This window comes from Fusarium musae, chromosome 2 (assembly GCF_019915245.1).
Source record: "Fusarium musae strain F31 chromosome 2, whole genome shotgun sequence".
Taxonomy (NCBI): domain Eukaryota; kingdom Fungi; phylum Ascomycota; class Sordariomycetes; order Hypocreales; family Nectriaceae; genus Fusarium; species Fusarium musae.
In genome coordinates, this window is record NC_058388.1 from 2,054,666 (window position 1) to 2,068,780 (window position 14,115).

At 48.7% G+C, this 14,115-nt stretch overlaps 3 protein-coding genes across 3 annotated transcripts; 1 reads left to right on the forward strand and 2 right to left on the reverse strand.

Moving 5' to 3' along the window:
• Nucleotides 1-1,740: 1,740 nt before the first annotated feature.
• On the forward strand, nt 1,741-4,705 carry J7337_002574 (uncharacterized protein; the record flags this gene model as incomplete). Its single annotated transcript, XM_044820301.1, has 6 exons — nt 1,741-1,923; nt 1,997-2,124; nt 2,177-2,241; nt 2,305-2,667; nt 2,716-3,952; nt 4,003-4,705. The coding sequence occupies 6 exons, from the start codon at nt 1,741-1,743 to the stop codon at nt 4,703-4,705; spliced, it is 2,679 nt and encodes an 892-aa protein (XP_044684601.1).
• Nucleotides 4,706-6,597: 1,892 nt separating this feature from the next.
• Nucleotides 6,598-7,632, reverse strand: J7337_002575 (uncharacterized protein; the record flags this gene model as incomplete). Its single annotated transcript, XM_044820302.1, has 1 exon — nt 6,598-7,632. The coding sequence occupies one exon, from the start codon at nt 7,630-7,632 to the stop codon at nt 6,598-6,600; it is 1,035 nt and encodes a 344-aa protein (XP_044684602.1).
• A 3,279-nt stretch (nt 7,633-10,911) lies between these two features.
• Nucleotides 10,912-12,531, reverse strand: J7337_002576 (uncharacterized protein; the record flags this gene model as incomplete). The annotated part of the gene is made up of 3 exons (XM_044820303.1): nt 10,912-11,644; nt 11,695-11,832; nt 11,879-12,531. 3 exons carry the CDS (start codon nt 12,529-12,531, stop codon nt 10,912-10,914), a joined length of 1,524 nt encoding a protein of 507 aa, XP_044684603.1.
• Nucleotides 12,532-14,115: the final 1,584 nt, after the last annotated feature.

Consider the following 14,115-nt stretch of genomic DNA (forward strand, 5'->3'; position numbering starts at 1 on the left):
GAGTGGCTTGGCTAGGTACGTTGGAAAGAGTAGTAGAATCTATTAACCGACCTACCGATCGAGCAATGCCCGAGTTCAGAATTGCGTTATAGTAAGATATACGTAGCACCTACCTACATTACCTAGTAGGTAGCATGTAAGTAAAGGGTGTATACATGGAGACTTGATCCATCCAGAGAAGGATTCCGGGTCATGTACCCTGTTCTATAAACAGTTGGCTATTCTCAGCGACCCATTGCCAAGAGCAGAGACGAATTACAGTGGAGGCCTTCAGCAGTTAAGATTGACTGCCGTAGAATCAGGGGTCCCTATAACGATCATTTGCTGGAGAGGTGGAAGATGAGTTTACAAATCTATACATCATATCGTTGCTTGCGGCAGAGAGCTACCAGTAGGTAACTTAGTACTATGTATGGATACCAACATATTGTTTATTCAACTGATCTGCGGCTACAGTAGGGCATCTCACATCGTCAATTCTATTCTAGGATAATTGACTGACACGATTGGCTGAAGCCAATGACACCGCTATGAGCTATTGAAGGGAGCGTCTATTGACGACTGCCGGCGGCCTCGCCCTGATGCTCAATGGCAGTTAAATAGTACCTAAGGTACCTCACCTACTACCTAGGTAAGTACTAATGTAGCAGTTAGAAGTCTCGAGACCTCATTCGCAGTGAAAGAAATACTCGGACAAGCCCAGGATGATTTGCGACAAACCTTAGCACACTCTTTTGTCGGTTATTTTTTCAGCACCCTCCCCTCCACTGATTAAGGGTTGAGGGTCTCAATGAAAGGTCTTGATGCACCAGGAGTGGCAGGTACCTTAGGTAGGTAGGTAGTAGGTACGGAGTACCTGCCTTCTTTCCTCGTTCCCGGATTCGAAACAAATACCCGCGCATTGAGTCCTTGCCTTCCCCTGCAACTTCTCTTGTCTCACCGGTCCAAGTTGAGGTTAGCAAGGTACCAATTGGTAACTGAAGCAGGTTCCAGTTGCAGTTGCAAATGCTAACGGATACTTGACTTGCCGGTTTATGCTTTGAATTTGTCATTATCGGTTGACACGGATGAATGTAAATTTCGTCAACACCACGATCTGGCGACATAGACTTGAATTCCAATTCCATCATTAACTTCAACTTCATCGCCGTCGTGTCTTGAAAGTCGACTACTATACCCACCAGAGTACACACCAAGACAAAACCAACCAAACTCCGCCACCCCACTTCACCTCCGCCTCAGTCTGACAGTGATAGTCATAGAGTCGGGTCTTAACCAAGCTAACGTTAGTCGACCGCAGACTTGACCTGGTCTGGGAGCTTTTTAGCCCACCGGCGCCTCCAAATCACCCACCTCGGCTTCTTCCTTTTCGACTCCGTCTCCTTGCTCCTTGTCTGAATTATCATACCTTAATAACTATTAGTGATCCGTGGGTTCCGATCTGCGATTTACCCCAACCAACAAAATATTCTTCACTCCACAGCTCCGGCTTCAGCTCCAGCTCCAGCTCCAGCTCCCACTCTCCGTATCGCACAGATGATCTCACAGTGACTGAGACTCTCACAGCCCAGCCTATCGCACTATAACGGTTGATTTGTCGCATTCCAACTCTCGTGTCGCAAGGCGACGACTCATTACCTCTGAATTGACCCACGGGACTGCCGCTTTGCGAACCTCGAAACGCGATACTCCCACTTCAACCGACTGCTCTAATCAGAAAACCCTCCCACTACGAACAGGATGGACCATATGGGCTTTCAGGTCCCGGGCATGGCCCCGCCGATCATGAATCAGCCGCCACAGGTTTTTGGTGGCTACGATGGCATACCGCAGTTGCCCCCAGAGATTGCTGCGCAGATGTTCAATGATTCGGCTATGTTGCTTGAAGATGCAAACGATCCCAAGAGAAGGAGGATTGCTAGGGTATGGGACCTAAGATAGACCCCCGGCGCAGCCGGCTTTAGAGAGTATTGTGTGCTGATCGGAACTCCAACAGGCCTGTGATATGTGCCGGAAGAAAAAGATCAAGTGTGATGGCAAGATGCCTTCTTGTACTCACTGTATCAACTATAAGACCGAGTGTGTCTTCACGCAAGTTGAGAAGAAGCGTGCTCCTCCTAAAGGGTATGGCATTCAACCTCATTGCGACATCATGTGCTTACTGACAGGTATCAAGTGCCAAGTATATCGAGGGGCTCGAGAACCGGCTGAACCGTATGGAGCATCTTTTGAGACTTTCTGGTAAGTGGTTTGAAGAATTTTCCTTACTGACACGACCTCTTTGTACTGACCTTCTATATACAGGCCTCCTTGACGAAGATGATGATGACCTTGGCGCGTTAGAGAAAAGGTTACTGGAAAGACAAGAGAAGTCGAGACAGGTGTCAATGCCTGTGGTATCCAACCCTAATTCACCATCTCAATCGACATCCGGCCCATCGGCTGCCGCAGATGGCGGCGAGATGACCCCTCAAAGTTCACTTACCTCGCCCAAGGATGATAAACGCAAATCAGCAACACCAGCTCCCTCGACAGCTCCATCAACAGCTCCGGCACCAGCTGCTAATGTGGATGATATCAAAAAGGAAGATCAGGAAGAAGTGGAGGCTCTTTCAGAGTTGATGTGTTCTTTAGTAACAAATAATTTTGGAGAGACCAGATACATTGGTAAGTTACTGCTGTATCTGTGTGAACACCGTTACTGACATGCTGTAGGATCGTCATCTGGCTTCTCCATATTTTCACCAAAGGGAGTGTCGTGGGTGAATTCGAAAACAGGGGATGATTCCTTTCAACGGACCATATCAGATATATCTGTCGATGACCACAAATGGACTAATTGGAAACCTGAAGTATTTGGCGACTTATTCCAACGGCCGATCTTCCGGCCTCTGCCCCCCAAACCTGAGGCACTTTCACTTCTCCAGGACTTCTTTGACAACTTCAATTGCATCTTCCCTCTATTTCATCGGCCGACATTCATGCACCTAGTACATCTTCAATACTCATCAGACCCTTACCAAGGCTCTGGATGGTGGGCCAGTCTCAACTGTGCGCTCGCGATTGCCCATCGTTTGCGAGTTATGAGCAATCTGGTACCACAGGATGAGGACGAAAAGGCATGGGGTCACTTGAAGAATGCCATCGGAGTATTTCCCGAGCTGACCATGCGCAACACCGATTTGTTGAGTGTTCAAGCCCTCCTTGGTATGGCTTTGTTCTTGCAAGGAACGCCAAACCCTCAGCCCACTTTGCTACTAGTCTCAGCAGCCATGCGCCTGGCACACAGTATCGGTCTCCATAAGCGCGGGACTGGTTTCAACCTGAACCCTATAGAGATCGAGCAACGGAAAAGAGTCTTCTGGATCGCATATATGTTAGACAAAGATCTCTGCCTCCGAGCGGGTCGTCCACCTGCCCAGGACGATGACGACATGAACGTTGAGCTCCCGGATGCTGACCCGGAGGACAACATTGGCAATATCCCCTTGGCAGATGGCAAGGGTAAGATGAATCTCTTCCGGGTTATGTGTGAGTTTGCCACTATCGAAAGTGAAGTATATAAGAGGCTGTACTCTGTTCAAGCTACAAAGCAATCAGATGGTGAACTACTACACACCATCGGCGAGCTGGATCACAAGTTGGAAGAATGGAAGGATCGCATCCCGATTGACTATCGGCCCGAGCACGACATCAATGCCTCGCACACTCCTCTGATTCTTCACGTTGTCATGTTGCATCTTACCTATTATAACTGCCTGACAACCATTCACCGCATGTCAGTTGCCCATGGACTCTGGACCAGCCGACTGGCCAATTATGCCATTCAGGGTCTCAATGCCCGACCACTAAACCCGCGGGTGTTTTCTTCTGCAGCACTATGCACGGCTGCAGCCCGAGCTTCAGTCTCGTTGCTAAAATATGTGCCTCAAGGCGATTTTGCCTGCGTTTGGTAGGTTACGAACTCTCATCATACTGGCGATACACTAACATCACTGTCAGGATGATTCTCTATTTTCCTGTTTCTGCACTGGTGACGCTGTTTGGAAATATCTTACAGAACCCACTCGATCCCCGAGCAAAGTCAGACACTCGACTCATGAACATTGTGGTAACCTTCCTCTCCATGCTTGGACAGGAGGCTGAACAGGGCGGTGTGCATCGAATGCTCGGTATATGTGCCGAGTTTGAGCGTATAGCCAAGGCTGTAATCGACAAGGCTGAAAAAGAACAGTCTTCTCGACGCAAGCGTAAGAACCACGATACCAATAAATCATCTACCAACGCTACTACGGCCACGGCTCGACAGCCTAGCACTGCAGAACCAGCAACAACTACTTCAGCGTCTTCTAATTCTCAGAGAAGATCATCACAAGCCCAGTTATCGCCTCCCCAGAACGGTGCCTCAATGGGACAGTTCTCCATGGGTAGTCCAATGAACGACCCTTCTCCTTCAGCAATGTCAGCTGGCTGGCCTCAAGAGTTCCCGGTGCCTCAGTCAGGCGACTTTGACTCAATGAATTATGGCGACACAAACATGAATTCATCCCCGCAGATTCCAGTAGCAGCATTCCAGCAGCCGCTTCTTCCGCAAGACCTCTTTTCTTTGCCAATGACGCTAGATTGGAGCTGGGCTGAGATGACTACTGGCGCATACCCAACAGTCGAGAACGGCAACTTTGGAGAGGACTGTAACAATTGTTGAAAGATATGAGCGCAGCGGGTGGCAATTCATTCTGAGATGCATGTAGACCATGGGGTGAGAGGATGTAATGGCTGGATATAACGAGATATGCGCAATGATACTACATACAAGGCTTGGAAGATGAGCGAGTATCGGTTTTTGTCCCTTTCAAGTAACTATCTAGATCTGTTTTTTTTTATTTGCGCGGGATACATACGAAGATTAGCAAGCGATAAGTGTCAATGGTCAAATATCTTTGCGTATGGTCAACCGGATGAGACACGACTCCTGGCTTGAAGCTTGGCCCATCCTCCGCACTCCCGTCGCCCTCTAAGTTGAGGTCTTCTTCCTTCTTATCACCCTCTGCATCGTAACTGAAGATATTTCTACGGAGTAAGTGATCTAAGTTTTGCTACTACCGGTGAGTCGTCTTTTTGGGTTTCTTCTTTCCCCCTTTTTTAGTATTGATGATGAGGCCCCAATCTGTACCAAGATGAGCGTTGATTATTGCGGTTCGCGTGGAAATGTTGCTACCTCCTCGTCCTTTCCCGGGTCTCGCCTTTGATAAAACCGTTTAGCTCTTCGATGTCTTCTTTACATAAAACCCCACGGTAGCGCCGTAGCTGTATCTGTTTGGTCGACAGCATGCTGTTACCTGAGAGGCCATTCATTGGTTATCAGTGGGAATGCGAAGAAGTAATTCTTATAAGCCTCTCTCTGTGCTTTTGCTAACAAAGCCAATCTCATGAGCGCGAGTCTTCTTTTGCTCTGAGACCTGGCGTATCGAAGGAGATGTTGCTCTCTGAGGTCCAGACACTGAGTCTTTCTTACTGGGGCGTATCAGACTGACTAGAAACAGGGCTGTCGACAAAGCTCACTGGGAGTGGCATGAGCTGGCCAGCGATGCTGTACTATGTGTTGAAAACAGGTGCTCCGGTGAGCATGAATGCATGCCCGTACTTCTACTGACGAATGGCTTGGTTGAGTTGTGTATCCTCCTTCTTTGCCGCATGTGAGTCGGCGATGATGGCTGTTGATATCATCTTGTCTTCTTCCTTGTAGAGGTCAGAGTGTTGAGGTAGATGCCCATTGTAGCTAGCGTTGGGCAACCTCGAGCCACGAAGGCGAGGTAGCGACCAATGAAATCTTGGAGTTAAATCGAACCTATCATAAATATTCTAACGCATCCTAAGCATATCCTAAACTCATCAAAGAAGTTCATCCCACAGGAACATCTCCTGTGCCAAGCAGCGGCATACTCCGATGTGGATTACCTAGCTACCTATGATGCTCAACTAATCTATGTACCTGTTTTCATCTTTTTCTTCTGGCGTTATGCTTCATGCACGCCATATAATATGTTCAATACCTATTGCGTTATTGTTGCAGTGCATGCCTTACTTCACTGTTGCATCCGTCCATTGATGTTGGGATAGTCAACAACTTGATTTGGTACAAGGTGAGATGGCATAAATAGGTCAAAAATTATACCTCAACCTTCTAGTAACTTGCCCAAGCCCTGACTATTGTTATCACCACTACCCAGTGTCCGCGCCCCTTGTGCTAGGCCGTGTCGTCTTTTGAGAGAAATAAGAAACGTAGAAACATGCCTCCCCTACCCCCGAGTGACCGGCCAACCTTACCCATATGCCGCCTCTCTCCTTTGCCCAAACGCCATGCTCGTTGGGACGCACATCGTGTGTCCGTCCCCTCAGAATGCAGAAAAAAAAAATTGAAAACCCAAGATTGAAGATTAAAAGCCGAGGAGGCTGTCAAAGCAAGTTGCATCGAGATTTTTTTGTTTGTGTAGCGTATACGAGACCCAGGGGACAAATACCTGTTGGAATCGTTTCATAGTGTGTATACAAGTCGTGAAACATGAGACATGACTGGGCATCTACCGTCGAGATATTTCATGCGCCCACCATGCCAGGGCCGTAGCTTTGCTGGCGCATAGCACTCGGGTATGGCGAGGTGCTTCCCGGATTCTTCTTGCGTCGCTTCTGGCCGCCCTCTCCCTCTCCCGTTGAGTAGCCCCCTTCCGCAGCTGTGTCATCGTCAGGGTAGCCTTCGCCATAGCCCTCGAAACTGCTATCACCATATGTTCGCTTCTTCACGTTACGCTTTGGTCGGTTTGGATCGTTTGCTGAGGGCCCCTGAGCCTTTAGTCGTCCTACTGCGCCGGGTACGTTGAGCGGAGTGTTGGGAGCGGTAGGTCTCGCTGACGAAGTTTGCTTTGAATCCAGGCCGGGTGACTGAAGTCCTAATCTTGAAGTGTCCCAGTCCTTCTTGCCTATAGGTCCTTTGGCCATGGTTACTGCTCGTCCGAGGGCGGAGAGACTTGCTTGTGATAGCCCGTGTTTGATGTTTTGACCCTTGACTATCGTGTTATCCCAATCCTCATCGGGCATATGCAGGATGTCGAAGAAGTCGGGTTTCTCGGCGTTAGAGTCCTTGTCTGTTACTCGCACTTTCCAGTTGCCAGCAATACCTAAGTTCTTCATATGGCCTGTGTAAGATGAACGTAATGCGTTCTTTTCTCCGTTTGGCTTCTCCCGAGCTACTTCGGCGGCGAGCCCACTGAGGTTGAACATGTCATAAAGATCTTCCGAGACGCGTGGTAATGACTCCGGATGAGGAGTCTGGCAAAGAAGGTATTTCTTCCCTACATCGAGATGCAGGTCCTCAATGCCCAGCTTGCTTTCCTCAGTGTGGACTTTCTTCTGCTCGCGGTCGCCACTGTCATCCACAGAGCGCTTCCGCTTGTGGGGGGAGTCGTCGGTCATTGCAAGGTCGTGATGGGCGCTTCCAGTGACGCTGTGGGCAGGAGTCGGCAAGGTGGTTGGCGTGGCTGTGGAGGTCATTGAGGTTGTCACGCTTAACACGGGCTCCGAGGTCCCGGAGGAGAATTGCGATGGGCTCTGGGGAGTCTGAGGATGGAACGACATCGTGGACGACTCCGCGAGGGAGATTTGTGGGCGAGAGTCGCGCCGGTCGTCGACCGAGAGTCGCTGCGCTCCGCTTCTCTCTTCAGCCGAACGTCATGCACTGCACTGGGTTTTCCTCGGGACTCGGTGAGCGGAGCCGGCGCGGCGCGAGCAGATAGCAGTCTTGTAGTGGTCTTTGCGGAGTTCGAGGGAAAGTAATCGACGATATTTAGGGGAAATGGGCGAATGTCGCTGGCGCAGAGCGAGGGTTTGTCGTCGAATAGGGCGATGTTAGGTTAGGATGTCAGAGGTTGAATCAGGGTCGGGGGCGAGAGGTGAGGTGTGGACTGTGTGGAGTGTTTGGAATGAGGGAGAGGCAGAGGGTGATTTGAGCCTGAAAGACAAGGCATTTTGGTGAGGTGGGTCTGCCGGTTGTCAGTGGAGTTCCGTCAGAGACAGGAACCTGCCTACATAGGCCTGCCAGGCGGCTGTTCACTGGCTACACGAGGGGGCCCTTTCAGTGGCCTTTCGGCTTACTGACCACTTCTCGGTACTGTCCTCCGCTAATCTGAGTGGCTGGCTTGGACCTGGCAGCCGGGCAGAACAAAGACAAGAGAACCAACGTACGTACTGTGACAGTCTTCCTGCCCGAGTGATCGCAACCATTCATTGGCTTGACTTCTGCACTCACTGTCGCATTCAGCTCCACAAAGACGGTGACACCGAATCACGTCTCGGCCTGTGAACTGTGTCGGAGCATATGTATCAATCTTGAGTTCTAATATCAGACTATTAGTTCTCTACCTTAGTTCATATGAACTTGAACAAAGCAATATCATCCTGACAGGTTTGTGCTCCCTTTGGCCTTTCTCTCAGTGTCATGTTCTTTCTTTGGTCAACACTGTCAAGGTAGCGGTGACAAGCAGGTAAGAGTTTGGACCAAAGCAGCTCAATAGTAAATACATACATCAGTAATAGGTGTCTGGACAAAATCTTAAGTCCGAGATAATTGAACCGTCCGTCTTGATCGGGTCCAATGAGTGCAAGCATATCGTATGCCCGCCCAGCTAAAGAGCTTGAGGCTCTCTTACTTGAGTAGATGTGCATGAGCCAAATTTTTGCCACGCCGCACAAAAGCCTTTTCGCTGATAATGCATCAGCCAGTTGAAAGAGGCTCTACTTAATTAAGCAGAAATCATCTTTATACTAAAGAACATGCTATAATTAGTAATTAATGAACTGATATCCTAAGCGATAAAGACTTGGGGAACTACTATATAACTGAATAGGTCTTTAGACAGTTAGTTATTGTTAGTAGTACCGCGATAATATAGACGCCAGAAGTTCCCCTGCTCCCTGGAGCTTCGTAACGTTTAGGGAACCAATAGCTAGACATTTTGAATGGCTTTTGGTATTGTTCGAGATGATGATGCTGTCGGTTCTCCACTCCAGCCCGTCGCCCAGCAAGATGCTGGTGGGTAACCACATCACGTGACTAAGTCGCGTCGATAAGATCTGATCCAAACCGCCAAATTTTTTCCCTCTTCTTTCATACAAACAAGACCATCACCATCCCTCAACAACTGTCAGCTTGCTCGATCCTACTCTGCTGTAACATCTTGGGATACGTGGCCGAGAGCACACTTCAGTAACCTTGCCTAAAACCATCATCACGAGGGCCCCTTGTGCGGCTACCATGATGCGATGATGACCTGATGCAAGTGACATATCCTCACCCTTTTGGGCCATTTGTTGCTTTGTTTCAAAGACAACAAGAAAGGCTCATTTATTGGTTTATTGACCGTGATATCGTGTGCGGCGTGAATCACTCTGTATCTATTTACCCTCAACTACTTCTATGTAAGTTCCGATAATGATCTGGTTCATGCTCTCGGTACCGTGATGACGCCCAACATCTGGTAAACCTAGTAGTCTTGTCTGTTGTTTTCAGCTTGATGTATACCACAACTGATAACCGCCTGGCTGCTGTTAGGAAAACTGGCTTGTCTGACTCTGAAGAGCTTGCATTGGTCTCGAGGATTCAGTCCAGAAATTGAAGGAAGGCTAATTGTCAGCATCTGCTAGATCTCAGATCATCACTACATATTAGTACAGGATGTTGTAAATATAAGACATTTCTTTTTATATGTTATTGCTTTAAGGTATTGCTATTTATTAGCTATCGACACCGCCCTCAAGGATCAAGCAAGAAACCCTCGGATCTTAACAAAGGATGCCAGCAACAAACTCGCGAAAGACTCTGATGAACTCGCAATAGTTTTTCTGGGCCTCGTTGTTATGCAGGAATGTGATTGTCTCGCCTTAGCAGTCAGAATGCCACTGGTCTGAATTTACTAGAAAGTGTTTGTGACTGAAATGTAAATTCTAAAAAATAACATATACTAGTCTGTAGTTAATAGGGTTCTGAGCGATGTCTCATTGCATAAACAGGACATTGATCAGATATCGTTATAATAACATTGGATAAATATTCCTTGAATTTTGTTTATATTCTTTATAGCAGGCTGTAGTTAAACAGTTGTATCTAACATAATAACTACCCAACCTAAGGTATTTAACCTATCTTCAGGGATCAAGAAAACATCGCACCTTAGGTAGTGAAGGGTTTAAAATAAATTTATCAAAGGGTATCCTAAACTTAGTAAAAGATATCCTAAATTTATGCCAAGTCACCTAAATCTTTAGGATAAAGGTCCTGAGTTTCTTTTCCCTCCCTAGCCTTAGTTACTAATAATACTAGTACCGTATCAACTTGCTCAACTCAACCAACCTCGAAAGGGGACAGAAACCAGTCTGCCCAAACCCAAACCAGAACAACAATTGCGCCGATTGCCACCACTTTTCACTAAATCCCAGCTTTAGATGTTTATCGTCATGCTATCTGACTTACTCCCTGAACATAAGAAAGAGTCATGATCGTTACCAGATACCCAAATCATAAATTCTAGATAAAACATTACACGCCCTGATGCACCCGGTGCACTTCGCAATGCAAACTAGACCAAAAAGAAAAAGCAAAGAGATCCAAAGAGATGAAAGGACTAAACAACGAACAGTAGGTTCTGAAAGTAAAAGGAGTAAAGGCCAAATCGAACAGTATGAAGAAGAAACATATAATATTCCCCTATGAAGGATCCCAGACGGCATATGGGCCAGGCATAGAGGAACAACATCCTCTAGAATTTGTCCACAAGCTGCTTGAAGCGTCGGTAACTTGATACTGCCAGACTAAGGCTTGGCTATGGGGTACACTGGTCACGGGCTCCCCATCAATGGACATCAGATTTCTGTTCTGTGGATTTGGTTCTCGGGAGGGGCCCTGGAGCCGGGAACTGAGTTTGCATCGTAGCCACTCATGGCGACAGAGGGGTTGCTGAGTGGCGCAGGGTGGTAGATAGATGGGTGTCGGTCTGAGAAGCTCGGGCTTGTGTTCGTCCCCCTGTAGGAGTAGTCAACCGCATCGCCTTTCCATGGAATATTGGGTCGCAACGGCGACTGCGAGGATTCTGATCTGGCCCTGCAGAGGGGGTCGCGAAGTAGAGGAGGCGGGATGGGCTGAGGGCTCGATCGATGGATTTCAACAGGAGTTCCAAGCCCATGGTTTTGTGCGAATGGGTGCGATGTTCTCGGGCTGCCAGTTAGAGGGGCTGTGAAGTGACCGCCATAGGGATATCGGTCACTCAGAGCTGGTGAAAGCGGTGATGCAAGACCTGAGCTTGTCAGACTGCCGGCGGGGCTGTAACCCATCCCACCAAATCCCGGGGTCATGGCGGTCGGAGAAGCATGTTCGCTTGTATCATGCCTTCGTCCATCGACGATCAAGGGTCTTATCATGTGTTGGGCATACGATTGTGTATTGAAATGTCCTGGTGATGGCATAGGAGCATTCATGCCATGGACTGCCCCGTAGGGAGAATGAAGGGCCTGCACATTGTCGAATCCCTCAGGGACTGCTCTCATCTTTATCATACGATCACGGTCGTCAGCATTCAGGCGCTTGATTTTGGCACGTCTGTCACACGGGTTAGCGACGATTATGTTGACCATTAATGTGATGAATACCTGTTCTGGAACCAAACTTGGACCTGGCGCGAACTGAGGCCAGGAATCTCCCGTGAGAGCCGTTCACGGTGTGCCGCATCTGGGTGAGGCTGTTTTGCGAACTCACTCATGAGAAACCGTGTTTGCTGGTGGGTAAGTCTAAAACAATAAGCTCTTGCCTTGAACGAGCAACGCGTACACTGACCTGAATCGCTTCATCTTGCGTCGAGCAGCCGCCCTTTCTGCTGGAGTCTGGGCTGAAAGCTCTCCCTCTCCGTCAAGCATATCGTCATCATCGAGGTCGTCCTCCTCTTCATCCTGTGGCGAGTCGATTCTTGCTCTTTGACTGGATTGAGTGGACGAGAGGTCGTTTGTTTGGCGACTCTGTGGCATGAAAGTACTGTTAGTGGCTGTTTTTGGGGTACCAATCAGCCCTGAGTTAATCATGTCCTCCATATCTGCGGTACTGGGTTTCATCCCGTAGCCATCATTCTGAAGGAGCGAGTCCCTGGGCCCTGGCAACGACATCCCACCTCGGTCTATCGTCTGGAGATGGGGTGAGTACATCTGAGTCGCCCCGTGTCTCATGTGAATTCCCAGAGCATTGCCTCTGTTTTCTGCTGGGTGGCGCATTAGGGAAAGTCTTGAGGCTCCGTCTCGTGATTGATGTTGCTGTGCAGGTCCACTGCCACTATGGGAAGTAGTTGGACTGTGCGCTTGCCAGCTCGAAGGGGCCGGCAGCTCGACATTGACATCGTAAGGATTAGACATGCGAGGGCTTGTTGAAGTAAGAGATGTTTTGTATCTGCTGAATGGCCAACGGCTATGCTCTGTTTCGTACTGCCTTGTGACAAGCATTTGGACGATTTGTTGAAGGGGGACAAGCCCAACTTAAATGAGAAGAATAGTTGTGAGACCGACGAGTGTAGCTAGACAGGTACACCAACACAGTGCACCTCCAATTTTTCTGTCTTGCTTCCAGGGACGGGTCGGCCTGCTGCAGAAACGTTGAAACCACTTCCGAGATGGCAACGGAAGGACGAACAAGGGCGTGATAGTTTAGCGGCGAGTCAGCATAGAGCAGAGTATCACTGGATTAGAAGAGAACGAATGTGAAGAAGAGGTGATCCTGAAGTAGGGACGACGAAGCAGATATCGTATCCTAGGGGCGAAACGAAACGAAATGATGGTGATGATTTAAACGAAAGACTCTGGGACCTGTGGTCTGGGGAAATAAAAAGAATGAACAAGAACATAAACCGCAACCTGGAGAGTTGATATGTCTTGGGTAGGAAGGAGTGATATCCAGAATGTTAACAGTACACATTGGCGCTGGGCTTGGGACGGATATATGAATCCAAGCTGGTAAGTCAGAACACGCCTTGTGGTGGAGTCAGACGAATGAAGCCGTCACTGCCATGTCCTTGCCCAGGGGGCCGAGCAAGGTCATCACATTTCGAGGACTTCCCCTGTCATGGAAGGTGTAGAATAAGAAAGCAAAAAGTGTGGTGCTTGCCCACGCACCCATGGGCCGGTCTGCACCAGGAGTGAACACCAACGACTAACAAGAGGTGGGGTTAATGTCTGATGCTGTCTGGCGGAGAGTTGGACGAGCGATCCGTTGCATGCCTGAGCTCTCTGGTGCTGCATATTCACGGGGCCAGGGTTCCAAATCGGAGATACTTATCCCAGTCTTCAATACTACATACGTATGCTAGGACGGCAGAAACGAGCTTTCGACCTGATTCATGAGCTTGCCTATGGCATATTGGCGACGAACCGGGCCTGGCAAGTCTGTACTATGGCGATGGACAGTGATGTGTGTCGAGAACGAAACCAGATTGGAGCATTTACAAGATATCTGTTGAGGCGCTGAGGCATCAATGCTGTTGTTCGTGATCGGGCCTGGACGTAATATCCGGTACAGTCAGCAAAGATGCAAGTGACAAAGAACCACAAGGATGAACCAAGGGTACAGTGCCGGGCTAGGTTTCCTCTGAACTTGTTACTGAATTTTCTGAATCTGAGTCGACGTTGCGGCTTTAGTGCATGTTGCGCATAACCGTTGTCGCGGCTTGTGCGGGAACGAGCCAATAGAGTCTTAACAGGGGTGTAGAGGGGTGCAATGCTGCACCGTGGGTAGCGTGTACATACGTACATGTAATCTTCTCCAGGATCTGGCTGGCCTCCAAGATTGCAGGGGTATTTCATGGGAAAGCATATTTGGGCGGGAGGCAAGGACGTGTGTTGAATGAAAGACATGGTCAAGATGAGATGAGGACCTATTGGCCAAGAAGGCTGATTTGTATTGTTACAGGAAGAAGGTGGATGAATGATGGGGAGATCGTAAGGATGATCGTCCTCTACCCTGTGAGATATGTAACAAGGCACGTGCAAGGCTGGACCGTGGGATGGTATGAAGCGAGGTGAGGCGAGACAAGG